Below are 26,336 nucleotides of genomic sequence, written 5' to 3'. Positions count from 1 at the left end.
TGCCGGAGATTTCTCGCTGGACAACGCTCCATGGTCGGGTAGACCAGTTGAAGTTGACAGTGATCAAATTGAGACATTAATTGAGAACAATCAATGTTATACCACGCGGGAGATAGCTGACATACTCAAAATATCCAAATCAAGTGCTGAAAGTCATTTGCACCAGCTTGGTTATATTAATCGCTTTGATGTTTGGGTTCCACATAACTTAAGCAAGAAAAAAACCTCCTTGACCATATTTCCACATGTGATTCTCTACTTAAACATTAAAAAAGTTCCATTTTTAAAACAAGTTGTGAAGAGCGATGAAAAGTGGATACTGTACAATAATGTGGAACGGAAGAGATCGTGGGGCAAGCGAAACGAACCACCACCAACCACACCAAAGGCCGGGCTTCATCGAAAGAAGGTGCATATGGTGGGACTGGAAGAGGGTCCTCTATTATGAGCTCCTTCCGGAAAACCAAATGATTAATTCCAACAAGTACTGCTCCCAGTTAGATCAACTGAAAGCAGCACTCAACGAAAAGCATCCGGAATTAGTCAACAGAAAACACATAATCTTCCATCAGGATAACGCAAGACCACGTGTTTCTTCGATGACCAGGCAAAAACTGTTATAGCTTGGCTGGGAAGTTCTGAACCACCCGCAGTATTGCACCTTCAGATTTCCATTTATTTCAGTCTTTACAAAATTATCTTCATGGAGAGAATTTCAATTCCCTGGAAGACTGTAAAAGGCACCTGGAACAGTTCTTTGCGCAAAAAGATAAAAAGTTTTGGGAAGATGGAATTATGAAGCTGCCTGAAAAATGGCAGAAGGTAGTGGAACAAAAGGGTTAATACGTTGTTCAATAAAGTTCTTGGTGAAGATGAAAAATGTGTGTTTCATTTTTACGTTAAAAACCGAAGGAACCTTTTGGCCAACCCAATAATACCTCCTTCCCTTTTCTTATACAAAATCTGCTATTCCTCCCTCAGAACCTCTGCATGATTTGGGCCCTGATTTAGAAGTCCCTCAGTATTACTAAATCACATCTCTCTCAAAACTTGACACTCAGGCTCCAGAAAACTTTCTCTGATTAATTTCATGAGGCTGATCTTTCCTCAGCCCTGTATTCTCTCAACATCATGCACATTTGCCATTATTATGTTGATGTCCTTTTCACATGTGGGTATTATACCTCCCCACTCATGCTGAATGCAGAGAGCAGAGCCAACATATTGTGTTGTGTGTTTGATCCCTCAAAGGGTAGAGTTATGAACAACAGTGGTCACTTAGTAAAGGCCGAATGACACCCAAGGAAGACAAACTCATTTGCATTCTCTAAAGACCCTGTTCCCCAGCCCTCTCAATTATTTTCAGTCCTCTCCACTAAACTTCCAAGTTTTCCATGTCTCTTTTAAATCACAATGTCCCAAGAATAAAAAGAAGAAGGAGGTTCCACATATAACCGTGAGGAAAAGATAATCAATGAATTATCCCAGAGAAGAGAATGCTGTGTAAAGTCCAAATGGCTTTCCTAAAGAAAGCCAACACAAAAGGGAATCAACTTCAAATTCCTACCACTTGATAAAAGCTGGAAAGAAGAAGCTGTGGAGTTTGAGCATCCGTCTTTAAAGAGATCTCAAAGAAAACAAGCCTTTCCTGTGTATCTGGGGGAATTAGAGTCCTCCACAGAGGCCAGGCAAGAGATCGGGTCAATTGATAAAGAGCTCTGAGTCAGGACATACCAGAAAGTAGATAAATCAGAAGTTTCCACCAGCATATTCTCTACTGAGTCCAGCATTTGAGAGTGAAAGACAATGAGGTTCATCACCTTGGCTAAGTCAGGGTTCTCGTGCAGGTGCAGGGGAGCCTTAGCCACACTGGTATACGCCTATGGTTGGAGTTCGGAAAAGGGTGGAGAAAAACAAGATAAATGAAAAAGACTCCCAGCCTTGGGACTACAGTTTGGCTGGTATTTGTCCTGTCCAATCAGCAGTTTTCAGTGTTGAATCATTCCATACAGCAGAGCTTAGGAGTTAGAAAGAGAAGGGATTGTGAGGGAGAGAAAACCTTGAGAATGGGGGACCATTAACAGAAACAGACCTACCTGTAGACGGAACCAGTCCAGCCTCAATCCAGAAAATTCAAATTTTTCTCCATTATCAACTGCAAGAAAGATAGAAGTTTAAAAGGAAATAATAAAACAGCACCTCTATCCAACTGCATGGAATGGTATAATAGGTCCTCTTCAAAGTCATCTTGGCTATTCCCTGGCTCAAGAGATCAATATTTCTAGAAAAAAAGATGTTTGCCCTCACTCTTCCTCCTCCAATTCCCTCCAGTTACCTTGCTTGAGATTCAGAGAGGAGAGAGTATTGACGAATGAGGACATTATGATCGACTCCTCCTCAGGACACACAGACAGGTTCTAAAAGAGAAGGTGGAGTTACCATCAAGGAGGTATAAGTTCCACCAAGAGAGAAACAAGGACCACAAGGCTCAGTCAGTGTATGAAGGTAGGAAGAGCTGCCAAGTGCCACAAACAAAGAGAAAGAGCCAAACAAGACACGGAGGAAACTCCCTGAGTTCCCTGCCATGCTAACACCCAACTGCCTTTTACTCTTCTCTCCTATTTCTGTGCAGCCTCACTTGGGGGAAAAAATTGCTAAGATTATTAGTCCTTTTTTTAAATTTTAACAAACGTAGAGGGGAAAATCAGGCTTTTTGACACACAATCTACAGAGCATGAGATTCAGCCAGGGTGGCCCCCAGGGGAAAATGACCAGGGATCACCCCAAAATTTCCAAAGTATCATCAATTAAACATACTTGAATGATGTCACTGAGCACAAGAGCATCAAATCTGGCCAGGTACTGAAGGTGGTATTGCTCTATCACCTTGATGTGTCTTCGGACCAGAGCCCTGATCTCCTCCAACAAGAAAAGCAGTTCTGCAATGCTCCTACAAAGTCGAGGGTGAGAACAGAGAGCCGTATGAGACTGAAAACGTGACCCGAGACAAAGACAGCAACAACAGGGCAGAAACTGAGACCTCCCGAGGTCATTTGATGTCCCCCCGTCCCTTTTCCCAGTCCATCTAAGGTCAAGATTCTTAACCATGCCAAGTACTAACGAGTCAGCGTAGTCCTCAGGTGTCTTCGTCTTGGTGACATTTTCTGTGTGGCGAACCAGCCAAGTGACCTCATCACGAATGAAGGACAGGGCCATGAAAGCAAAAAGGGCCTAAGGAGGGGACAGGGACTATGAGAATTTTCAACTTTAAAAACGGATTTCAAAGCACAGAGAAAACTATCATGAAAATGTGCATATGGAAACAACTGTGTAACCATACCAACAGTGGTATCCAATATTAAACACAGAGACTCACAAAAAACTGTCTTCAATTAGTTCACAGTCAAATAGAGGATAAGAAAAGTACACAAATAGCTATAATATATGATATACTATGATAGTGCCCAAAAAAGAGATACAAGAAGTTTTAGGGTACTCTAAGAAGATTCAAGGGAATCAGCATATACATACACAAACAGAACAAAAAACTCAGAAATGCAAAAACTCATGAATGCCAAGTCATCCCCCACATAGGAGTCTTTTATCATTGAACATCGTCCCCCCCCCCCAACGTTTCTTTCTCTTGCCTTGGGACCCAGTAGTCCTGGTTCATCGGTTAACACAGTCTCCAGCTCCTTCACAGCCAGCCGCAGAAATTGACGCCTTTGAGAGTGAAACTGGCCACTGAGGAAAGAAAGTGGAAACTAGAGAATATTGCCTCACCCACCCTTAAAAATCTTCCAAAGGCAGTGCAGAAGACAGCTGCATTTAGGAAGGGATGTCAGCTAGGAGGAGGGGTCAATGCCACAGTTAGACCTGGTAAAGGAAACACAAGAATCTGTGGGGCAGCAGCAAGTTCTTGGGTTGAGACAATAAGGCTGTACAGAAACTTGGGTGAGAACAAGGAGAGGAGAGAACAATCTCAGGAGAGATTCCTATGCCATCCCCTCTGGAAGAGCTCATTCCCTGCCTTTACCTGTTTGCAATCGCATGTTCCTTGCTTTCCTTTACGTCTGCCACTCGCTTGCCATACCTGAGGATTGACATACACACAGAAGGGTTGGCCATACCACCAGCTAAAGGCCTTGTCCCACATTCCCAGTCCTCAGAGATTCCAAACTACAGCCTGAAGGGGCATGGGCAGCCTTCACCATCAGGATCTTTCCAAACCTTACTTTTTACCCTGACCTATTAACAAGAGACTCATAGAGCTTAGAGATTATCTAGTTCTCATCATTATTTTACAGATAAAGAAAATAATACCTGCGGAAGAAAACTGACTTGCCCAAGGTCACATAGGGTTTTAATGGCAAAGCTGGGACTAGATTTCTTGTCCTGTGCTCCTGCCTTGACACCTTCAAGCCGAAGTACTCTTTCAGGTTTGAAGGAAATACAAAGAAGCAGTGCATAAATATGACACAGGCCCTGCTCTCAAGTAAAAGTAGTTACTCCAGGGCTTCCCTGGTGGTGCAGTGGTTGAGAATCTGCCTGCTAATGCAGGGGACACGGGTTCAAGCCCTGGTCTGGGAAGATCCCACATGCCGCGGAGCAACTAGGCCCGTGAGCCACAACTACTGAGCCTGCGCATCTGGAGCCTGTCTTCCTCAACAAGAGAGGCCGCGACAGTGAGAGGCCCGCGCGCCGCGATGAAGAGTGGCCCCCGCTTGCCACAACTAAAGAAAGCCTTTGCACAGAAACGAAGACCCAACACAGCCAAAAATAAATAAATAAATAAATTTATTTTAAAAAAAAAAGTAGTTACTCCAGCTCTCCCCTGGGTCCCATTCCCACCCACCTCCTCTTAGAATTTAACCTTATCAGTTACCCTTTTGTCACTTCAATCTCTCTCTCTCTCCACTGGTTTTATTCTCTTCTCCCAATAAGCCTCCCTTATTCTAAAAGGACCCTCGCTTGACCCTGACAATCTACTGAACTTTGCTCATTCTCCCACACCACCAAACTCCTCCAGAGAGGCACCTTTACTCTTTTTCACCTCACCTTTCACTGACCCTTGAAGCCCATATGATCTTAGACACTAAACAAACTGCTCTCTCTTAGGTCACCGTCAACTTTTGAATCACCAAGTTAGACGGCCTTTTCATTGTTCTTTGTTTCTCCGTAACATTTGACTCTCCTGACCATACTTCTTTTTTTCAACTAGTGACCCATGCTCAAAAGTCCCACGCTACTTTAGGCTCTGTGCTCCCTATGTCCCTTATATCTGTCTTCTCTTGTACTGCATCTGTTGCCACCACATTAGTCGAATTTATAACCTTTCATTTCTCTTCTCCAAACCACCCCTTATTGAGCTTAGCACAGAATCAAGGAAATTTAGAGTTGGAAAGTATCTTAATCAAATCAGGATTCAACTCCACAGCATTCCTGGTGGGTAGTTATTTCATCCTCTACATGGTATGATGGAAAGTGAGAGGATTAAGAGTCAAAAAATTTGGAATGATTTCCTAATTTCATCTCTGAGTGACACTGAGACTGAGTCTCTATTTTCTCATTTATAAAAGAAGATATTGGGACTTCCCTGGCAGTCCAGTGGTTAGGACTCAGCACTTCCACTGCAGGGGGCACGGGTTTGATCCCTGGTCAGGGAACTAAGATCCCCCATGCCGCGTGGTACAGCCCAAAAAAAAAAAGAAAAAAAGAATATATTAAACATATACCTGAGTATAAGTAACATGAAGATCAAATTAGATCATTTATGGCAAAGAACTCCCTAAACTATAAATCTTACATGTTAGTGTTGTTCTTAGTGATGGGGAACAACACACGCTTCAAACATCCCTTCCATTCCCCAGAAGCGGTAATCATCAGAAAGTGTTTCTATATATCTGTATCTATCTACCTCCTGTAACTTCTAATTATTAATCTTAGATTTACTCTCTCTTAAGTCTGGCAATGAATTTTTAATAATACTCAGTTGTTGAGAGTATGATGAGTAAGTATTCTCATAGATGGTAGATAATACATCTGTTTGGAGGACAATTTGGGAAGAGCTATTAAAATTTGAAATATGCATATCCTCTACCCCAGCAATTCCACTTGTAAGAATTTACCCTATAGAAATGTTCACAAAGATATATGTCTAAGGATGTTCATTTCAACATTGTTTGTAAAGGTTTTTTTTTTAAAAAAAAAAAAAAAAGGAGGGAGTGAGGGAACACTTCAAATGTCCATCAATAGTGGATTGGGTAAATAAATTATGTTACAACCACATAATGAAATACTGTTTGACTGTTAAAAAGAATAAGTCTCTATAGACTGACATGCAAAGATATCCAAAATAGAGTAAAAAAAAAAAAAAACTTCAGGATATAATGTAGAGGGGCTTCCCTGGTAGCACAGTGGTTAGGAATCCGCCTACCAATGCAGGGGACATGGGTTTGGGCCCTGGTCTGGGAAGATCCCACATGCTGTGGAGCAACTAAGCCCGTGTGCCACAACTACTAAGCCTGCATTCTAGAGCCCGTGAGCCACAACTACTGTAGCCCGCGCGCCTAGAGCCCGTGCTCCGCAACAAGAGAAGCCACCGCAGTGAGAAGCCCACGCACCGCAACGAAGAGTAGCTCCCGCTCGCCGCAACTAGAGAAAAGCCTGCGCACAGCAAAATAAAAAAATTTAAACTGGCCCTGGAGGATCCAGCTAAGTCAAAAATAAAAAAAATTATAAAAAAAAAAAAAAGAAAAATCACTCAATGGCTCCCTATCCCTTTTTTAAAAAAAAAAATTTATTTATTTTTGGCTGCGTTGGGTCTTCATTGCCGCGCACGAGCTTTCTCTAGTTGCGGCGAGCGGGAGCTACTCTTCGTTGCGGTGCGTGGGCTTCTCACTGCGGTGGCTTCTCTTGCTGCGGAGCACGGGCTCTAGGTGCGCAGGCTCAGTAGTTGTGGCGCACGGGCTCTAGAGCACAGGTTCAGTAGTTGCTCCGCAGCATGTGGGATCTTCCCAGACCAGGGATCAAACCCGTGTCCCCCTGCACTGACAGGCAGATTCTTAACCGCTGTGCCACCAGGGAAGTCCCTCCCTAGCCTTTTTAGAACAGGCTCAAACCCCATGACAGGACATCCAAGGCCCCAACTTACCTCTCCAAATCTGTCTCTTGACAACATCTTCATTTTTGTAACCTGGGCTATATCAATTTCTTAGAACTTGCCATGCTCCCTTTTGCCTCGAAATCTTGATAGTTTTTCTGCCTAAAGTATCTTTCTCTGCCTTAAGCAATTTCCCTGCTTTTCCATCCCCACCCCCACCACTCCAGCACACACACACATACACACACACACACACACACACACACACACACACGCTTCCCCTTTTTAACTCTTCAGGTCTATCTGTCTCCAGGTTTTCCTGGATCCTCCAGGGCCAGTTTAAGTATCCTTCTAAAGCACTTTAGGTTTATACATCATAATCCCTTATTATATCACAACAGTTTATTTTTCACTAATTTGCAAGCTCTTTTGAGAGCAGAGATTCTGTCTTTTTTAATTTAATAAGCACATATATTGCACTTACAAAGTACCAGGCACTTTTCTACATGCTTTATAAATAATTACTCTTTCATTCCTCGTAACAACCCTATGAGGTAGGTCATAGGGAAGTATTATTATTATTTATAGACAAATTGAGGCATGGCATAGAGAAGGTAAGTAACTTGCCCAAGATCACATAGCCAGTAAGTGGTAGAGCTGGAATTCAAACCCAGGTAATCTGGTTTCAGAATCCGTTATCTTAACCTCTATGCTATCTTATTAACTAATGTATCAAGTGAAGTACCTAGTAAATAGAATGTATTCAATAAATATTTCTTCAATAATTAGAATTATTCCTTAACACCTGTACTTGGGACACTTACGGAGACTAGAAAAGGATGTCAGGAGGGGCTAAAAATCCCTAAAGAAAAGGATGTCAGGAGGGGCTAAAAATCCCTGTCACGAGGGGCTAAAAGATTAGCTGGGACCTCATATCTCACCCTTTCAAACCGCTAAACAGATCCTCGGTGACCTTGTGCACTTGTAGCACATCCTCCCGTATGAGGGTGATGTACAGGGAACCCTGCAGACACAGCTTCCACAGCTTCTGGCACTGGCTGTTGGAGTTGAGGCACCCGTGACAAAGAAGAAACCCAACTGTGGGTGGGTAAAACAGTGCAGAGGAAGACTTTTAGAATTTGATCTCCATATAACATGCTATGTCTGTTCCCACCTCATCCCACAAAACTTACTGACAATCCAGCGCTCCATCACTTCCACAGACAGGTACTCACAGGCCATCTATGAGAAGAGAGGCAGAGATGGTCTAGCAGTTATTTAACTTGGTCCACGCTAAAGACTAAGGCAGTCGAGACAAGGGCAGTCAAGCTAGAGTTTGAGTATCAAAACCAACTTTTATTTTACCAGACTGGATAAGGGCACGTTGATAAGCCAATATCTGGGAAAGCTGCCAATAATGGAGGTGAGGCACTAGAAGTGGAGTGAGGAGAAAAGAATATAGTTGAGAAAAGAAAAAGGAACTTGGACTGGAAGTGAGGACAAACAAATGGTTTGACATAACTTCTCTTCAACAATTCAGGAGAGTAATACTCAAAATCTCATGATTTCCGTCTCCCTTGGATTCTTTTACCATGTAAAGTATACGTCACTTGTTTGGTGCTTCTCATACTCTTGTACCGTCAGTTGTATTTTTATGAATACATGGCGTATCTTCCTACTAGATTATAAATTCTTTGAAGCAAGGACCTTGGGCCGATAGTGGTTGAATAAAAACATTTGTTAATTAATTGACATCTATGCTCAAGTTCCTGCTGGGCTGAATAGGTGCTTAATGACTCAGTTTCATCCATTCATTCATTCTATGAACATTTATTAAATTCCTTCTGTGGGCAGGCACACACTAATCCTGGTCCAAAGAAAATCCCCAACCCAACTATGATTTTTTTAGCCACAAGAGGTGATCAACTCAGAGGCATATCCTAGAAGAGGGCTAAAGCACTCTTAGGGCTGATATTTCCTGAAAAGAAGCGCCCTCTAAAGAGATGGCCTTGGAAAGAGAATGCTTCCACTCACAAGAGGAAAAGGGAACTCACTGTGTCTGAATTAGCAGGGTTAATCATGGCTGCAGGGGTGCTGATGAGACTTAGAAGCTGGGCACTACGCCACTGCTCAGCCCCCTGGTTCCTTCGGACAAACAGAAAGTGCAAAGAAAGCAGGGCTCCACTCACAGCCTGTGGAGAAAAACAAATGAATCTCCAATGTCAATGATGGGGACAACATACTTCTGCCTGAGGAATTCTCCACTCTCTCAAGAAACTTGCCTTTGTGTGAGGCCCAAACTCCTCTGTCAGCTTCTTCAGAGGGTGGTCATACTCCAAGACCATCTGACTAAGACGGGCAAAACTGGGGTCACTGGAAGCATAGGAAAAAGGAGTTACAGCCCTCCCTTAAACATGATATAAACTCTCATGTTTGCATATAGGATAACGATGTGTACATAGTCTGGTATTCTCCACCACCTCCGAAGATACTAAACTGTGAATTACATATACAGATAACCCACTCCAGGCCCAGGTATAACTAAGATAGAATCACATGATTTGGGGCTGGTCCATGAAAGTTTCTTCATTATAAGCACCTGAAATAAGGTTGGACACATGATAGGTATTCTATAAATCCATATTGATTAGTCACAAATCAAGTAATATGGCTGGACCCAAATCTGTATACAACCCAAAAGAATATATATACATTCAAAGCGAATGATAAGTCATGTGCCTAGGTATTCATGTAGGCACATGGGAATACACATCATACATAGAACAATGTTCCACGGTCCCCTCTGATCCCTCTGGTCTTTATTTTTTTCAGCCCTTAAATACTTTTATTTGCACTAATGGAAAGGCAAAGAATTGCAGATAATCCAAAATCCATTTATATTTGGCTCCAAATGTATTTTCAAACATTACTTACCTCTAATGGCTTTAACTTTACTAATATTATTCCTACCAATATTAAAAAGAATTTTCTTTGCCTTTTGCAATAACCTCAAAAGCAGAGTGGCAGCCAGCCCAGGATTAAAAACTCATTAGAGACAGGGCAATTGTTTTACTTTGCCTGGGTTATCATATAGACTATAGATTCTCACATGAGAAAGCATGCCATCTATTTCTCTTGTATCCACCTTTACCTCATAGCACCATGTATGAGATTCTTCATCTTGTATATCGCAACTCACCTATGTCCATGCAGCATCTCATGGGCACAGTTGTACACGCCAATGAGTACCCGTCGATCCTCAATCCGTGACAGAAGTAAAATAACTGAGGTATAGGTAACTATCAAGTCCAGGTAACTCCGAGTGAAGTCAAAGTTGAGATTCTACAAGGAAAATACATAGGAACCCAAGAACAGCAAGGCCTATTAACCACTATTTCCCCAACCATTCCAGACAGTGCTTAACAGACTCTGGAAAGATCTATTTAGAAGGAGAAACTGACAAGACTGCAAATTCAGAAGGAGAAAATTTTAACAAAATTCAGGAGCTAAAAGTGAGCTCAAGATATAAGGAGGCCAGGAAATAAGGTAGCATTTAGAGGTTGGAGGAGGTAGAATAAGAAGATTTTTATGTGAATTCTGGATTAAATAAATCACATTGCTGATCTGCTTAACATGTAAATACACTTTTTTTTTTTTTTTTTTTGCGGTACGCGGGCCTCTCACTGTTGTGGCCTCTCCCGTTGCGGAGCACAGGCTCCGGACGCGCAGGCTCAGCGGCCATGGCTCACAGGCCCAGCCACTCCGCGGCACGTGGGATCTTCCCAGACCGGTGCACAAACCCGTGTCCCCTGCATCGGCAGGCGGACTCTCAACCACTGTGCCACCAGGGAAGCCCGTAAATACACTTTAACTTCAACATTTTTACAAAAGAATTATAGTCCTGGAATTAATAGCCATTCATTCATTATACAGTATATATTATATTATATATATTATATTATAGTCCTGGGGGAATAGCCATTCCTCCAGTCCCATCTCACCCCACACTGTCCCAACAGAGACAATTTCCGTGGCTCTAGGATAGAAGAGAATTGCCAAGAATCTTACAATATCAAAATGGCACTGGCAGGCATCGATCGTGTTGAGAAGTTCATATACATGATCCTGGGGGTAGAATCGGAGATGAGAATGAATAAAGAATAAAGAGAAGATGACATGTACTACCAGAATTTGAGGGGAAGGTTCTCTCCCTTGGAGGTCCTAGAGAGCCACTGAATAACATAAGAGAGGGTTGCTGAGTAGAGGGAGTTCCTCCTCTGTAAGCTGTCCGTGGGCCCTTATCAGGCTACCCTACTGGATGCCCATGTCTCCACAGGCACAAGTCACTACTACATTATGCACACTTTCCCTGATCTTATCATCCCAGTGCCCCCTTCCTCCACAAAAAAAGGTTACAAGATGCAGACCATCTGATAGGCTGTTTCTAAACTACCAAAAATCAGACCCATTTTTATTGATGAATCCCAAAATCAGTCTGTTCTTCGATTCTGTCTCTTATTCTCAGAAGTTAATCATTAACAAATGGGAAAACTACCCAACTTTCTACATGTTTCTGTTTACTGATCACCTACAATGTACTAAGTACTTACTACTAGGTAAGTTGCATATACTTCATTTAACCTCATTTCAGTGTGAGAGGGATTCTTTTTCTTTTCATACATAATTTTACCTAAATAAATATGCAGTTTTACTGTGGACACTTCCCTCCCCGCAACATCAGCACCCACCCTCCATCCTGCCCAACCCTCAGGTAAACCTGGTATGTCCTTTCTTAATTTTCATCCTATTTATATAATCCTATTAGATAGGGAGAAAAAGAGAGAAAGAGGTCTTTTTGAAAATCATTTGTGTTAAAAATTTGAGATACTATTACACTGTTCTTATCATTTTACTTTTCTTATTCAACCTTACCTGCTAAAAGTCCTCAAGTCATCTGGTAGAGCACTAATGTACTTCTTATTAATGGCTGCATAATAGCCCATGGTACGGCCAGTTCATTCAGCCTTTTTCCCACTGATGAGTGTTTGCTTTGTTCCAATTCCTGGCCCTATCCACTGCACATTGGTACTTTCATTTCTACAGAAGTGGAACTGCTAGATCAAAGGGTATATATATTTTTATTTTTAAAATATGTTGCCAAAAGATTTGAACAGGCTCTTTACAATTAAAAATATAAAAATGACGAACAAGCACATGAAAAGACGCCCAATAATATTAGTCATCAGGGAAATGCAAATTAAAATCACAAGAAGATATCACTACACACACCCATCAGAATGACTAAAATTCGGGAGTTCCCTGGTGGTCCAGAGGTTAGGACTTGGCACTTTCACTTCAGTGGCCCAGGTTCAATCCCTGTTCAGGGAACTAAGATCCCGAAAACTGTTTGGCACAGCCAAAAAACAAACAAAAAAAGAATGACTAAAAGCAAGTGTTGATGAGAATGTGGAGCAACTGGAACACTAATATATTGCTGATGGGAAGGGAAAATGGAACCACGACTTTGGAAAAAATGTTTGGCTGTTTCTTATAAAATTAAACATATACATACCATATGATTTAGCAATTCAACTTCTAGATTATTTACCCAAGTGAAATGAAAAATGATTTGTACTCAAATGTTTATGGCAACTTGTGCATAATGGCCAGAAACTGGACACAACCCAAAAGTCCATCAACAGGTAAGTGGATAAACAGATTGTATCCATACAATGAAATAGCGCTCAGCAAAAATAGGAAATGAATCATGAAACATAAACAAATCTTAAAAACATGCTGAGTGAAGGAAGCCAGACACAAAAGAAAGCATGCTATATAGATTCTAATTATATATATGAACCCCTGAAAAAGAAAAACCTAATCTGGAAAGCAGACCAGTGGTTGCCTGGGGCCAGGAGTCAGGGAGGTAGGGATGGACTGAGGAAAAAAAGGTGCAGGGAAGCTTTGGGTTGATGGTAATTTTCTGTACTTTGTGGCAGTTGTTACACAGGTGTATACATTTGCAAACTTATTAAATGTATGGGGAAAAATGTTTCCAAGTTACCTTCCCCAAAAGGCTGTATCTAAAGTAACATACGGGGAAACTGAGGCTAAGAGCAGTTAAGAAACTCCCCAAAGATCACAAAACTAGTAAGGCAAAGTATCAGAATTAGAACCCGGAGGCCATGATCTTCTGTCTATACTACATGATCTCAAGACCTCTGTCTAGGTCTATGCTGCCTCCTTTGCTGGGAGGGCCTGTCTACAACTCCTTCCTGCAACCCAATTCCCAAGGGATATAAGATATAACTGAAGTTTGCTTTCAGCCTCTCATACAACCAGTGTCACTATACTGTAAAGACAGAATCAGAAGGGAATGGATTTAACATCTGTTTGGCCTATTACTTTATTATATGCTAAACACTGTACTAGATGTTTTCAATGTGTTACCTCATTTAATTCTCACAAATACCCCATGCAGTAAATCTCATTTCCCCTTTTATAGATAAAGAAACTAGGAGTCAAAGAGTTTCTTGTCTAAAGCCATACAGTTTGTAAGTGATAAGGCTGAGATTTAAAACCAGCTCTGTCTGATTCAGAGCCTACCTACTTTACAATGCACAATACCTCCGTGTCTCTATTTCCCTTTCTGCCCTGAATGAGGCATACTAGATTCGTTGGGCTCAGAACTTTACCACTGCAGCAACCAGAGGTATCCTAAAATCTCCTTTGGACAAATTTTCTAGTAATAGACTTTTTATATGCTTCCAGCATTCTTCTACTACCTCCACCAGTGCCTACCTTCTTCCTAATCACTACTCTCAATTCCAAATGAATTAACCTCTGACCTGACCCTCCCTCAGACCTTACGGTCTTCCATGTCCCAACTTCTCTCTTCATTGCATGATCTAATGAACAGCCTGGATTAGCTCCCTAGAGAAAATACAGGACACCCAAAGCAGGGTCCCATACTCTTGTGCCACCTGAAGAAATACTATAATACCATCACAAACTTAAATGGCTCAGATGACTAAAATTTGTGTTATTTCTTGAATACATAAATAATAGGTGTTCATTGCAGAAAAATTAGAAAATACAAACATAATTTCAATTTATTTTTAAAGCCACTCATAATCTCACTATGTAAAGAAGTTCCAGCCTTATTTATATGCATATTTATCTATGTAAATATACATTTTAGGGACATCTCCTGTCGTAAGCTACATTGTAATTTGCTTTTATACTAAAGAACATGTGAAGAGCATGTTTCCATGCCGATTAATATAAATATGTGTTATCCTTAACAGCTGTATAATATTCATTTATAGACATATACTCTGAACTTTTAACTAAGCCTCTATTTCTTGAATATATCATTATCAAGTTGTCACTATCATAAATAATGCAACAGAGTACATTCTTGTACATATACCTTTGCACTTCTGATTGTTTCCTTAGGACAAATTTCTAGAATTAGAATTGTTACATTTAAAAGTATATATTTTTAAGACTTTTGAAACACCATATCGATCTGCCCTTCAAAAACATTGTACTAAATAATTTTTCACAGTTTATGTTTACAAAAATAGTACATGCTCATTGTTTAAAACTCAATTTATCATCCATGTATTATGCTACCAAACACTGTTAACAATTAGACAAATCCAAACTGAGGGAAATTCTGAAAAATAACTAGTCTGGACACTTCAAAAAGGTCAGTGTCATGAAAGACAAAATAAGGCTGAGAACAATTCTAGATTAAAGACTAAAGAGACATGACAACTAAGAGACATGACATCATAAATTCAATGTATGATCCTTGAGACAACTAGAGGAATATGAATATGGGCTACATATTAACTATAACATTGTAGCAATTTTACATTTCCTGAGTACGATAATTGTATTAAGGTTAGGTAAGAAAATATTCTTGCTCTTAGCAGATGTATGCTAAAGTGTTCAGGGAGGGAAATGTCACAATGCCTGCAACTAACTCAAATGGTTCAAGAAGAAAAAAAAGGTAAACAAACGTGGCAAAATACTAAAAATCAGGAGATCCAGGGGGAGAGTAGAACAATATTCATTGTACCATTCTTGAAATTTTTCAGTAGATTTGTAATAAACTATTGGTTAAGAATACTTAAAATTTTAACTCAAATAATACAGAAATGTATAGTGTAATAAGTTAAAGCTAATCATAATAATCCACCCCCAAAGGCAGGTATTTTTAACAGTTTAACGTGAAATATTCCAAATCTTTCATTCATATATATATATATATATATATATATATATATATACACTAACACTATGTGTATATAAGTTTATGTATCTTTTAAAACAAAAATAAAATTGTATCATACACTATTCTGCAACTCACTTTCATTTAACAATACAACTTAGATATCCCTCCGTATATCAATACATCTTATTTTTTCAAGAAACGGGAATAAGGAACATAAAAGAACGTCCAAACACTGGGGACCTGGGCTAGAGAGAGCTCACCCGAAATTCCATAACGTCCACAAATGACTGGTAGTAGTTGGTGAGGAATCTAATTATCTCAGATTTTTCCCGATGTACTGGTCCTAAATGTTGCTGAGAGAAACAAAATAAAAAACACAAATTAAGAAGACAATTGATCAAAGTAACCCAAGAAGAACAGGGGTTGTACCTAAAACATTCTTAAAGAGGGTTAAAATACACTGACAGAGGAAGCTGGAAAGTCTTCGAACTCGGAAGGTTTTTAAACAGAGAATATTCTCTGTCTAGGCAGATGGTTGCATGCAATCCTGACTGGATATAGATTGTGAAATGAGAGGAAATTTCAAGGTCTCTTTCAGCTAAAGAGGTTTATTATTCATATCAAAGTCAAAAGAAGCTGAATGAGAAGATGCTATAGGTAAGATGGTAAGAAATCTAGGGCTAACATTTAATAAGGGAGAAGTAAGGGATATGACACTAGATGCATAACTCTAAAACAATAACCGAGAACACACTGAGGGGGAAATAGGAACAACAATAAAATATATGCAACTGCTTCATCGATAGAGCTGTCTTTCTGGGAAACAACAAAGTGTTCTTGTGAATCTTACAATGGAGAAAGGGGCAATGCTTTGCTCCAGTTTACCCTAGGAGAATCCCATCTTATCTCAGAATTCTTAAGACTACAACAACCTGAGGCCCTGTGGTTGAGCTTAGGAAAACCAAAAGAAGGCTACTCCATCCCCTGCCAAGTTCAAGAAGAGGCAGTCAAGAGAGTTTGAACCATCCAAGCACAGAGTTATTTCAGAGAAAGGAGAGAAGAGGGACAGCATTCTCACCGTGCTGTTTCGGACATCTATGTTGGGAAATTTCTTGTTGATGTACTTGAGAGATGATTCCATGGACTTTTCCAGTAAGAAAGGGGGCTTGGATTTGGGGTCTGAACAAGTCTGCACAAATAAATAACACTATATTTCAACCCTTTCTCCCGCTCCTTGGAAACATACGTCTTCCTGCATCATGCATTCTCACAATCTCTCTTAGGGAAAGGGAATCTGGGAATTAATTATAAAAGCATAAGAGTAGGTCAGGAACAAGTTCCAGGACATTAAGCTAGCTATCAGAAGAGCTAAATAACCTCAGCATTTCGTCTTGCTGGGTAAAGCTTAACATCTGCTCGCCCGGCACAGAGAGGAAGCTCTCTCCTCACCCCTCAGCCGAAGCCGGAAGGAGTGAGAAAAGCAGCTGCTCAGGACTTAGACTCTGTGGGAGAATCAGTGTCACAATTATGTCCATTATATAAGCATCTTATCCCAAAGGGCATTTATAGGGGGCATGGAGACAGAGAAACTATGTCCCCAGTGATTTGTTTTATTATGAAATGCACCAAAGTCCCCTCCCCCCAAGTCACCTATTTTCTCTTCCAGAAATTCCCCACTCCCACCCGTCTTTATCTCTTAACTTCACTAGGCCCAGCCCCTAGCCCACCTCTTGCCACCAGCTTCTCCCAATTCCGAAGTTCCTATCCTAAACACACATATATATATAACCACAGCAACAACTGTCTCAGAGCCTAAGTCCCTCAGAAGGTACCTACTCTTTTTTTAATCCAAATAGTATACCTATTTTTTCCTTTTAGGGAAAGTACTTGCAAGAAAAAGTTTTTGCCAGAGACCCAACTTTGGCTGTCTTCAGAGTGTGGGGGACCAGCACTAAACAATAAGACCCAGAATTCTAGACCCAGATTTTTATCCAGGAGACCCGGAACACAGTTATTTCCCATCCCATCTCTAACCCCAGCAGGAAGCAGACACCCTCGTTGGGGGTGAGAATCATACCAAGAAAGGCGGAAGCCCTGAAAAAAAGCCTCCGCTTCTGCCTCCCAGCACTGGCTGTCCTACATAATCCGAGTGACTGAAGGCCAGTTAAACTAGTGAGAAAGAGGAGCAAGCCTAACGGCTGGACCTGCCTCAGGGTTCCCTGCCTTACGACTGCTGGAAGAGTTAGTACTAGTCCACTTGCCTATGCTTACCTTCTTGATGTTATACATTCGGATGAGAACCCCCTGACCTCGGTCATTCAGGATAGTGAGCTTCTCTGCTAACTTATGCTGGTAGGCAGAAGTCAAAGACATGATGGCCACGGAGAGAGAGGAGCATCCAGACAGCAATGCCTGATCTCCCCAAACACTTTCAGCTTGGGTGGTGACACCCTCTGGGCGGAGGCACCCAGCCTGGTTGGTGCGCTGGTCTTCCCGTTGCCTCTACAATTGGCTCATGGCTGAAAGCAGTCATTACACCTCACAGGCCTCCAAATCTTCTGTGCTTCCTCTTGCACACTCAGCAGGGGAGACTTCCTCTTTCTAGCTGTGCAGCATTTTTGGTAAGACTGTAAAATGTGTGGAAGTGGGGGAGAGGGGCAGGCTTTCAAGGCTCTTCACAGTCTGCCACCAGCCTTTTTGGCCTTACCCTTCCACTAGTGCCCTATATAAAGCTCCACACCAGACAAAAAGTATCAACCACCCCAGGCCCATCCACCTTTATACTTTCCCTCTTTTATATCCCCATCAAGAATGCCTATGTTATTCTCTCCTGAACCTTAAGCCTATTCACATTTTAGGGCCTAGATTAAATTCCAACTCCTCCAAACTACCCCATTCATTGTCAAACATTATATAACACTGTATTCCTTGTTATATTTTTAAGTATATGTCTTATCTTCCCAACTACATCATAAGCTCCTTAATGACAGGAATTGTACCTAACACTTCTTTATATCCCTCTAGCACAATGATTCTCAAAGTGTGGTCACATTAGCATCACCTGGAAACTTATCAGACATGCAAATTCTCAGGTCCCACTCCAAACCTACTGAATCCAAAACTCTGGGGTAGTATCCAGCACTCTGTTTTAACAAGCCCTCCAGGTTAAATTCAATGCTCTCCCAGGTTTGAGAACCACCACTTAAGTACAATGATTCTTAAAGGTGCTTAAGAAACTGAGATCAATCCCTGTCTCCTGAGATTCAGGATTGGCAGGTCTGCAGTGGGGTCTAGAAGTGTGCATTAACAAGTACTCTAGGAGGTTTTGGTGCAAATGTTCCGTTGGACACATATTGAGAAACAATGATCTAGAACACCACCTCTTAGACACAATAGCCACTCAATAAATATGCTGATTTATTTGTTGAATTATTAAGACTAAACTGGGAAATAGGCCCCATAAAGAAGAACCAAATTAACTGAGATTAACAAGGGGAAATTAATGACAGACTTTAAATCTTAGAAGATTAGATAAATTTTAGCACTATTATATTTTGTCATTCCAAGTTAGGCCTTAACGCCCTAACTCAAGAAAATCAGCTCCCTTTCAAGTTTCTTTCAAGGCAAAAAGCAGAAAGTCCTCAGAAAATTCTAAATCAAACAGAATTGTCTTCATATCTACCTCCTTTCTAACACCTTTTCAAATAAACAAGAAGATGGAATAAAATTTCAAATATCTCTAAGGTAGACTTTGCATTTTCGGAAAACAGAATTTGCCTTCCAGCTTATTTACTGCAATTGAGTCCCTAGAAGGCTATGGGCCTAGCATAAGGTGATAGTGGCCCCAAATATTTGAATTACCTGCTGTTACCAACGAAACTCAGGTTCTACTAAAGAGATCCATGAGGTTTCTATTGGTCTTTTACCTTGATGGAGGAGAATAAAGGGCAGGCAGTAAGACACCAATATCTACGGAGCTGACCAGCAGTATAGCAGCAGCCTCCTTATGGGTTAGTATAGTTCCTATTGGATCTTTCTCACCTGCATTTCTTATCCTCATCCAAAAAATTTTGTTACAGACACTCCATGCCAAGCCAATCTTATGCTCTGCTGTCCCCTATTATGTACTCACCAGCTTAGTGGGGACCATGTTCTCAGTGTCCTATGTTCATTTTTCATTTCTGCCTTTCTCATTTATGGATGCTTTCTCTCTTGCTGACCCAAATCCCAGTCAATCTTCTGGATCCAGCACAAACAATCCCAAGTCCAGCCCTTGCTGAACTCCTATAGCACTTGGTCTATAGCACATATTTTACACCTAAATTAGTTTTCACCTTTAATTGCCCATTTCGTATTATACTGCCACCTCAGCTGAACTGTAAGATTGCTAGAGCCCAGAAACACTTATTTGCCTGTACTTGGCATATGGGAAAAGCCTACATTCTGGAATCAGACAGAATTCTGGGTTCAATAGTTGAGTACAGTGGACTGAGCCTTATGACTTAGAGGCTAGGATCCCAGGTTCTAGAGCCAGACAGCTTGAGTTCACATCCCAACTCTATCACTTAGCAGCTTTGATCCAGTGTCTCTGTCTGTCAAATTGAGATGATATTAATAGTTCCTACCTCTTGGGAGTACTGTGTGTGTTAAGTAAGTTACTGCATGTAAAGTGATGACCTGGTTATTTACTATGTACCAGGTACTTTAAGCGCTTGACATGTATTACATCAAAGAATAGTAATAATGATACTCAAACACTTGCTAGCTTTTTTTTTTTTTCAGAGAAAACAACTGACAGTATTTATTGCCACTGATAAAATACAAACTGTCAAGCAGAAATGACAATTCTGGAAAACTTGTATCCACTACTATGAGCCTGACAGATTCGCGATGCTTAAAGTCGTTCCTGGGGCTTCCCTGGTGGCAGTGGTTAAGAATCCGCCTGCCAGTGCAGGGGACACGGGTTTGTGCCCCGGTCTGGGAGGATCCCACATGCTGTGGAGCGGCTAGGCCCGTGAGCCACAACTACTGAGCCTGTGTGTCTGGAGCCTGTGTTCCACAACGAAAGAGGCCGTGACAGTGAGAGCCCACGCACCGCGATGAAGAGTGGCCCCCGCTCGCCGCAACTGGAGAAAGCCCACACACGGAAGCGAAGACCCAACACAGCCAAAAATAAATAAATAAATAAATTTATTTTTTTTAAAAAAAGTCGTTCCTGATGAAATCAACACTTACTAGCTTTGTAACTTTAAGCTATCTACCACCACTGAGCTGGTTTCCTAATCTATACAATGGCAGTAATCCCTCATACAACTGTGCAAGTAATTATATGACATGGTGTATGTAAATATTTGGCTCAAGACCTGGTACACTGGATTAGGAGCGCCAAATATAAATTTTTGATTTTTTTTAGCATGTAGTGAGCTTATGTTGCTTTCTGTGGAATTCTATTTGGCACCCCATAAAGAAAAAGGCCAAGTTTAAAGATGAGACTAATCATGCCAACAGGTAATCTCTAGAGAAACTTCCCTGGAAACATTATGTGGCAGGTCCTGCTGGAAACTGGAGGAACCCTTCTAAGGGGAGTTCAATTACCCCAGAGCAGGGTCTAGTAACCCTGTCTACAAATCAGAATACCCTGTGGAACTCTTTTAAAGCCACAGTTAGCCAGACCCCATTCGTGAAGATTCTAATACAACAGTTCTGGAGTGGGGCCAAAGGCTCTGTCACTTTGAAACTACTCAGTGATTCTCATGCACAACCAGGCTTGAGAACCACTTCTCAGGACCTAACTATGACATCAAAAACTTCCAAACCTCTGAGAAACCACAGAACATATGATGGGAGAAGAGGCATTGAGTAGAAAGTTGCTTCACACCACTTGACTGAAAGGTACTGTGCTTTCCCTCCCGTCACACTTCAGCTGTTTGCCTTGTTTTGCCTTACAGAAGGATTGTTCTCCTGTTCAAGTGACCCTGCCTTTCGGATTCTTGAGAGTCACTGCTTCAAGAATAAGTTCGGTCTAAAAAGCCTTCCGACTAGGTTTAAGTGTCAAGCTAGCATCAAGGTTGGAATACTCTTGCCAAGTCTAACAAATGGCATTAAACCAAACGGCCTCCATTAGAGTGTTGGCCTCTCTACATGGGATATTCAGCTAGCAATAATTAGGTGAACAGTCCCAGGGCACCAATTCTTGAGGTCTATGCCTGAAGCACTCTTTGTTTATTAAGACCAGCCTTTCAGTCCAATCAAACTTCAAATTTTTCTAGGCTGCTGGCTAAAAATGAGGGTTTGAGGTCATCTAAAGACTACACTTAGGTATTAAAGCTCTTTTTCCATTATCTTTAAGAGTCTTCATTGTAAAACAACTATACCCCAATAATAATTAAAAGAAAAAAGAAGAAGAATCTAAAGATAGCTATGCAATGTTGGATTATACTGCGCCTTTATATTCAGGGAGACAATTCACTTCAGATCACGGCTCTAACATAACCATTAATATGCATTGTAAGCTTTAAAAAAACACCTTGGCTTGTGTTCCTGAAAGGTACCTGAGCTTAAATCCCTAGACTTAATCACCTAAATGCCCTCAGGAAAATCTGACATTTAACAGTCTAGCTCTGTGCCCTTTGTCTATGCCCTAGGCATGATGTAAAGTAGAATTGAAATGGGCTATTCTAGGCACTTCTCTATCCCTACTGCTTATGGCAGTCTGCCTTGATCTTTTTCCCCCTTATCAGACTGTGCTGTCTCTGCTTTGCAGAAATCTCAACTGTAGCTGTTGCCTGGAAACTTGGGAGTCCTTGAAGTGAATGTCTGCGATGCTAAAGACAGCTAGCCATAAGGGAGTGTAGGCCTCCTATTGGTAGTAAAATGAGGCAGATTTGAGACTGTGTATTCTTAGTTCACTTCTAGGAGTCTTCATGTGTTAATACCTACAACTTTAGAGATTTCAGATGGGCATTCTCAGATAATTATAAAGTAGCCTGAACTTGAATACGGTAATGTTCATTCTTCCAAATCCCCCTCCCCAAAAGCATCTATGCTGACCTATCTGACAAGTAGCATCCTTGTCTGGAAAAGAGCTTAATTTAGACAGGTTTGGCAAAGAGATGGAAAGGAGCAGTGCTGAACAGTGAAAGAACCGGCTGCCCCAGCCCTTGCTTTCTCCAGCACTCAAGCTTATGGTGTTAAACTTCACCTTACCCCAGTACTGTGAATTTTCCAAGGAATCCTACCTGTTTATTTAACACACTAATGAAGGGCAAAAAAACCTATCTAAAACAAGCTATATAATATGTACAAATACTAATTTTTGGCCTTCCGAGGCAGATAAACAGTGAATTTATCCTATTATCCTACTATCTGACTGGCTAGACTATTGTTTAGTTATCCAAAACTTTCATAGGTAAAACTTGAGACACCCATATCTTTCACACTACTCTTTCTCTGAGAACAGAAAATAGACCTATGTCAACATTACTTGATCCTAAATGTCAGTGTTTTCTTTGCCAACCCATGGCTCCTGCTATTTAGGGCTCATGGAGCTAGAAGTCTTGGAAATATGTCCTTATGACCCAAACCACAGGATGTCAGTCAGCAGGTTACAGTACCACCTGGCATCATGTAGAAAGGTGAGTTTTCCTGATAACTCTTAAGTCACTGGAGGGAGAAAACTAAGCTCAGAATATAAAAGGTTAAAGACCCTTTAAAAAAAAAAGAACAGGGGGCTTTCCTGGTGGTGCAGTGGTTAAGAATCTGCCTGCCAATGCAGTGGACACGGGTTTGAGCCCTGGTCCGGGAAGATCCCACATGCCACAGAGCAACTAAGCCTGTGTGCCACAACTACTGAGCCTGTGCTCTAGAGCCCGCGAGCCACAACTACTGAGCCCACATGCCACAACTAATGAAGCCCATACGCCTAGAGCCCATGCTCCACAACAAGAGAAGCCACCACAATGAGAAGCCCTCACACCGCAATGAAGAGTAGCCCCCGCTCGCAGCAACCAGAGAAAGCCTGCACGCAGCAATGAAGACCCAGCGCAGCCAAAAATAAATAAATAAAAGAACAGGACTTCCCTGGTGGCGCAGTAGTTAAGAATCCACCTGCCAACGCAGGGGACACAGGTTTGAGCCCTGGTCCGGGAAGATCCCACGTGCCGCGGAGAAACTAGGCCCATGTGCTATAACTACTGAACCTGCACTCTAGAGCCCGCAAGCCACAACTACTGAGCCTGCGTGTCACAACTACTGAAGCCCGCGTGCCTAGAGCCCGTGCTCCACAGCAAGAGAAGCCACCTCAATGAGAAGCCTGTGCACCACAATGAAGAGTAGCCCCCGCTCGCCGCAACTAGAGAAAGTCCGGGCACAGCAACGAAGACCCAAGGCAGCCAAAAATCAATAAAGAAAGAAATAAATTAAAAAAAAAAAAACTTCTGAGTATACATAGCACCTGAAGACATTGTATGTCTTCAGCATTTCCAGAAAGGAATGGAGGGTAGAATACAGGCAAAACCTAATAGCCATTTAACAAGAACTTCTTCCTTTTAGAAAAATCCAAAGGAAACTAAAAAAGATGGCTAACTGCAAATATAATGCTTGTCATGTGGTCCTAATCAAAAGGCTCAAAGAACATGAGGCTAACTCTGTCAATAGAACTGCTATAGATGACGACAAGTTTTTCATTTGGGGGACAGATAAGTGGAGTCGAGTTCTATTGCCCCCCCCCCACCCTCCATATCTCATAGCTATGGACATCTTAGCCAAATGAGGAATGAAAAACAAAAAGAAGTTTCCACTCTGCTTCTATAACTTCTGGTCTGCTTTATTTCAGAGCCATTTAATCTTCCAAAGGTTACTTCTCCAAGTTTGGAACCAAGTGAAAAATTTTCTGACGCCGCCAATCAGATTCCTGACCCTGATGTCTGGAATGTAGGTAAGCAAGGGTGAGACAGTGAACACAGTCTTAAGTGAAGGCTTGGACCCTAAGTCCTCTATAGCTAATAAGTACAGAAGCCCTGCAGTAATTAGTCTTAATACTACTCCCACAAAAATCCTTCACCAAAGCAATCAAAAGAGTAAATCTCAGAATTTCATCTCTCTCTGGAGAGGCAACCTAGTAAAAAGGAATCTAATTAAATCTAAATTCACTTATAACAGTTAAAAGATTCTTATCTTACCAATACCCAGTCACTTTCCATAGAAGTAATTTTTTACTTGTAATCTGAAAGATTAGGATCTATCCTATCTCAAGCGATATCCTTTCTCTAAGATGCAGCATGTTACACTGGAGAATTCACTAGCTTTTCAGTCAGATCTAGGTTCAGCTATCTGCTCTGGCCTCCAGCTACTTCTCCAACACATCTTCCTCATCCATAAAAGGAATAATACCTACCTCATAAGGTAGATTAATATTAAATAAAGATGTATGTATGTGTTAGAGCAATGCAAGCCCCTTTGACAGATAAAGTCCAAACTGTGTTAAATGTCATGATTTAACACAACAGAAGTTCCCTTGTATACAATCCAGTGCAAGTATTTGGTAGGAGTGGTGATTCAAGAACAGAGGCTCTTTGACTTTTGACTGTCACCTCCCACACCTGGCTTCCCAAGCTGCCACAAAAAGAGAATGGAGAAAGTACAGCTACCTCATAACCACCTCAGCCCAGAAGACAATATTTCTACTCACATCCCATTGGCAAAAACTAGTAACAAGACCATACCTATGTCAGGGAGGCAGAAATGTAGGCCCAGGCAGAGCAGTCACTTCCCAGCAACAGCTATGGAAAGGAGACTCAAATCTCCTGCCAGCTAGCCTTCTCTGCAATAATGTAAAAATGCTTAGTACTTGTGTTACTTCATCCTGATTTCTTTCTTTCTAGATAACACACATCATTCTCCTTCATTTGTCCTTAAGACATTTGCTCCAAAAATGCTGGTTTGTGAAAGGTAAGATAAATCATCCTATAGAAGTTATTGGAATAGAGAGTGGAATACCTTTAATACCTTAGGAGAATGGCCACTAGATCATAGGCATGGCAGATGTCTAAGCTTCAATTACAAATTTTAAAAGAGCTGTATTCATGGGCTCTGAGTATTTCCATTCCTTTCCTAAGGCTCCACTTAGGACTTTAATCCATCAAGGACTTGATTACACAAGGTTCTCAATTCTGCGTAAGATTTTCAAGGGAAAAAACCCCCAATTCCTAAAGCTACAAAGGGGAAAGAGCTAGTATACTATACATGGGCAGGATCCCCAACCACACAAACTTCAAGGGCACAGCCAAGAGCTAGAGGAGCCCTCAGTGGAGCTACCCGCTGGATACACAGTGGGGAGGGAAGGTGCAAAGGAACTATATAAAACAGATGCTAGCACAAAACCAGTAATTCCTACCCTGACATGTAGTAGCATCAACTATTTTTGTTAAAGTAACTTTAATCTCCTAGAACTGGTTATCTAGACTAATTCTCTAGTTCTGATTTCCAGCTAACTTTCCTCCTTTGGTCATCTTCTACAGCGATTCAAGAGACATAAAAAAAGAGACTATGGATGATAAACATCCTAACAACCATAAGTCCTGGAGAAAAGGTAGAATAACTTTCTTAACATCACAGTTTTAATATATATTAACATAGTTTTAACTAATATCACTAACATCGTATTCTAAATCTTCAAAGATTCTTAGACAAGCTTTTCTTCTTTAAAAATAAACACGTTCAAAAAATAAATAAATAAAAATAAACGTTTTCTATTCAAAGTCCTCCTCCTCTCACAATAGAACGCAGGGAAAGTCCTGATGGCTTTAAATCAGACTGGAGAAAGAGCTGTCTAGAACTCTATTTGAAATGCTATTAACACACATCAAGCTTAGGTCTTCCATAAAAACGCTTGCTATCAAAATGGCACTGCCTCAATGTCCTCTTTCTATCCTTAGGTCAGAAGAACTGATGGGGAAGTTGTAGATTAAAGAGCCAGCAGATGGAAGGTTT

The 26,336-nt window shown here is 41.2% G+C and overlaps 1 protein-coding gene across 4 annotated transcripts in view; it reads right to left on the bottom strand.

The window, feature by feature from the left end:
* Positions 1 to 26,336, bottom strand: part of NCKAP1L (NCK associated protein 1 like) — a 53,449-nt gene that overhangs the window by 23,701 nt on the left and 3,412 nt on the right. For 3 of the 4 annotated variants that reach the window (XR_003791038.1, XR_003791037.1, XM_029204728.1), the window contains exons 1-16: positions 17,619 to 17,812; positions 16,426 to 16,536; positions 15,608 to 15,700; positions 11,171 to 11,227; positions 10,302 to 10,444; positions 9,385 to 9,475; positions 9,157 to 9,294; positions 8,296 to 8,344; positions 8,044 to 8,200; positions 4,037 to 4,093; positions 3,648 to 3,744; positions 3,122 to 3,231; positions 2,818 to 2,950; positions 2,336 to 2,417; positions 2,097 to 2,155; positions 1,735 to 1,880 (exon numbers count right to left, since the gene is read on the bottom strand). Coding sequence is in view for 2 of the 4 variants with exons in the window: in XM_029204728.1 (XP_029060561.1) it covers positions 1,735 to 1,880; positions 2,097 to 2,155; positions 2,336 to 2,417; positions 2,818 to 2,950; positions 3,122 to 3,231; positions 3,648 to 3,744; positions 4,037 to 4,093; positions 8,044 to 8,200; positions 8,296 to 8,344; positions 9,157 to 9,294; positions 9,385 to 9,475; positions 10,302 to 10,444; positions 11,171 to 11,227; positions 15,608 to 15,700; positions 16,426 to 16,536; positions 17,619 to 17,720 (1,625 nt within the window). In the remaining 2 variants the exon portion in view is untranslated. Of the gene's footprint in view, positions 1 to 1,734; positions 1,881 to 2,096; positions 2,156 to 2,335; positions 2,418 to 2,817; positions 2,951 to 3,121; positions 3,232 to 3,647; positions 3,745 to 4,036; positions 4,094 to 8,043; positions 8,201 to 8,295; positions 8,345 to 9,156; positions 9,295 to 9,384; positions 9,476 to 10,301; positions 10,445 to 11,170; positions 11,228 to 15,607; positions 15,701 to 16,425; positions 16,537 to 17,618; positions 17,813 to 26,336 lie in introns of those variants that run through there. The other variant, XM_029204729.1, reaches the window with a different exon arrangement.

Source organism: Monodon monoceros, unplaced genomic scaffold (assembly GCF_005190385.1).
Source record: "Monodon monoceros isolate NGI ecotype Baffin Bay Population unplaced genomic scaffold, NGI_Narwhal_1 Super_Scaffold_6, whole genome shotgun sequence".
Taxonomy (NCBI): Eukaryota; Metazoa; Chordata; class Mammalia; order Artiodactyla; family Monodontidae; genus Monodon; species Monodon monoceros.
The sequence above is the reverse complement of the archived record's forward strand: the minus strand, read 5'-3'. Positions and strand labels throughout refer to the sequence as shown.